This window comes from Danio aesculapii, chromosome 17 (assembly GCF_903798145.1).
Source record: "Danio aesculapii chromosome 17, fDanAes4.1, whole genome shotgun sequence".
NCBI lineage: Eukaryota > Metazoa > Chordata > Actinopteri > Cypriniformes > Danionidae > Danio > Danio aesculapii.
Window position 1 is genome coordinate 50,745,016 of NC_079451.1, and position 2,712 is coordinate 50,747,727.

At 29.5% G+C, this 2,712-nt stretch overlaps 1 protein-coding gene across 2 annotated transcripts in view; it reads left to right on the forward strand.

Moving 5' to 3' along the window:
* The window catches only part of LOC130244954 (coiled-coil domain-containing protein 9B), a 58,735-nt gene extending 56,761 nt beyond the window's left edge, over window positions 1-1,974 (forward strand). For both annotated transcript variants that reach the window (XM_056477545.1, XM_056477546.1), the window contains exon 14: window positions 1,065-1,974. In XM_056477545.1, the coding sequence (XP_056333520.1) occupies window positions 1,065-1,091 (27 nt within the window). In that variant the 3' untranslated portion in view covers window positions 1,092-1,974. The remainder of the gene's footprint in view (window positions 1-1,064) is intronic.
* Window positions 1,975-2,712: the final 738 nt, after the last annotated feature.

Below are 2,712 nucleotides of genomic sequence, written 5' to 3' on the forward strand. Positions count from 1 at the left end.
ACATTTATCAATTATATGTGTTTTTATTATTTTTTATCAAGTCAGTTTAAAATATTCGGGCATAAGAAATTATGTTTCTAATTTTAAGAACTATTAATTGTGTTTATGTACTATGTGAAGACTATATGGTGTTACTTTAGATTTGATTATTTGTTTGTTTGTTTGTTTGTTTGTGTTTGTGTGTGTGTGTGTGTGTGTGTGTGTGTGTGTGTGTGTGTGTGTGTGTGTGTGTGTGTGTGTATTATAGGTGGGCATAGATTAATTTTTTTTAATCTAGATTAATCTCACTGTAATCTTGGAATTAATCTAGATTAAAATGGCTCATTTGAATTCTGCCGAAGGCATTCAGAATATGTGTGCTACGCAAATAAAGACTAAAAGTAAGTCTTTGAAAACGGGTTTCTCAAGTCAGGTGGCGCATTAGACCAGGGGCTCATCTCCTGTTTCCAAAATGCCTTACAAACTGCTTGAGAAACTGATCTACTTTGATAATGGGTGATGAAAATAAATGATGTTCAATAAGATGTGCTTGTGTTTATAATATATATATATATATATATATATATATATATATATATATACAGTTGAAGTCAAAATGATTAGCCCTACCTTGTATATTTTCCCAAATGATGTTTAACAGATTCAGAAATTTTTTCACAGTATTTCCTATAATATTTTTTCTTCTGGAGAAAGTCTTATTTGTTTTATTTTGGCTAGAATAAAAGCAGTTTTTAATTGTTTTAAACCCATTTTAAGGTCAATATTATTAGCCCCCTTAAGCAATAATTGTTTTGCATTGTCTACAGAACAAACCACTGTTATACAATGACCTGCCCAATTACTCCACCTTTACCTTAACTAAAGTAGTTAAGCGTTTAAATGTCACTTTAAGCTGAATACTAGTATCTTGAAGAATATCTAGTCAAATATTATGTGCTGTCATCATGGCAAAGCTAAAATCAATCAGTTATTGGAAATGAGTTATTAAAACTATTACATTTAGAAATGTGTAGAAAAAAAATCTTCTTTCCATTCAACTCTATATATTTCTCTTTTTTCCCTAGGCAAGAGAGAACGGGAAAGTGGTTTAGAGAGGAAGTGATGTCACTCACATCTGGCGGGAAACTTAATGCACTCAAACCAAAACAAACAAAAGGAGGAGAATATGATGTTTGCACGTGAACTCTGCATTTCAGACCGTCGTGTGGTTTACTGGAAGCTGAACTGTGGTAAAAACGGTAACGTTGTGATTGTTCTGGTTAATCTGATCCTAAATGAAAGATTGTCAAAGCTTCAACGCACAGCTGTAACCTTTATCCGAAGCCCCATACCCAAAGATCTGCAGGTTTTGAAGGGTCTTTGAGTTGCTCTTTGGTTGGATTGTCTAGTCTGACAGCACTATTAAACAACTTGAATGTGTAATTAAGTTTAGAGGAACAAAACAAACCCATTTACACACTTATAAACGCATTATAGACAGCACAACTAACTAACCTAGTCTTCTATATGCATACGACTAGTATTATTCATCATAACTCATATTAAAATCAGAAAGTGTTCGAGTTTAATGTGTATAAGCACAGGTCTTGGGTTGTGCGTGGATTGTTCACAGTGATCATTCGAGTCTGTTATTTAGCACTTTATTTTTTTATGAATGATCAGAAAAATGTTTGCATAAATAATTTAAGGAAGAAAAAAAAAACGATTTTTACAGTTTTTTTTCTTTTTCAGGTTCAGTTTTGTTTAAAAAACTGAAACAAAGAATGTTTACGACTTGAACATGTACATGTATACATGACATTAACTCTGTGTGTTTTTGTGCTTTGTTTTCCAGTACAAATATATGAACATTCGTAGATTAATATGCATTTATTTGAGAATCAAATTCATTTAAAGAAATTCTATAAACACAATTTGTGTTTTGTTTTATTAATGAATAATTTAGTTTAAGCTTAAAAACATACACAAGCAAGTGAAGCCTAAATAAATCTGGCATTTTCTATTAAATTCCATAAATTCTGTTTTAATTTGATTTATTCAGTATATTTTTCTGACTCTGTTTGCAGATGTTTGTTTTTAAGCTTAAAGCTAAAATGTTCTTACATAATGAATAATAATAACACAATTTTTTTTAAACATCATTTGGGAAATATTTAGATATTTAAAAGAAATTAAAAGGGGCCAATAAATCTAACTTTAGTTGTGTGTGTGTGTGTGTATGTATGTATAAACATACGTATATGTATATATATTTATTAAATATATATAATATTAAATATATATAATATATATTTATTTATTTTACACATCTCAGCCAGTAGAATAAGAAAAATAAATATTGATTGATTCGTTTATTTTTTAATTCAGTGTATTTTTCTGACTCCATTTACTGATGTTTGTTTTTAAGCTTAATCACTAATCTTTTAAAATAATTGCTAATAAAATGTAAGTTTTTTTCAACAAATATCAGCCAGTAAAATTTGTTCATGTGTGTGTGTGTATATATATATATGTGTGTGTGTGTGTGCGTGTGTGTGTGTGTGTGTGTGTGTGTGTGTGCGCGTGTGCGTGTGTGTGTGCCATTAAAATCAGAAAGATAAGTCTTGATTTTTTTTTTTACTTTTTTTTTTTGTTTAGTTCAGTATATTTTTCTGACTTAGCTTTTAAGCTTTATTCGCTTATTCTTTAATAATTGCAAATACATTATTAATT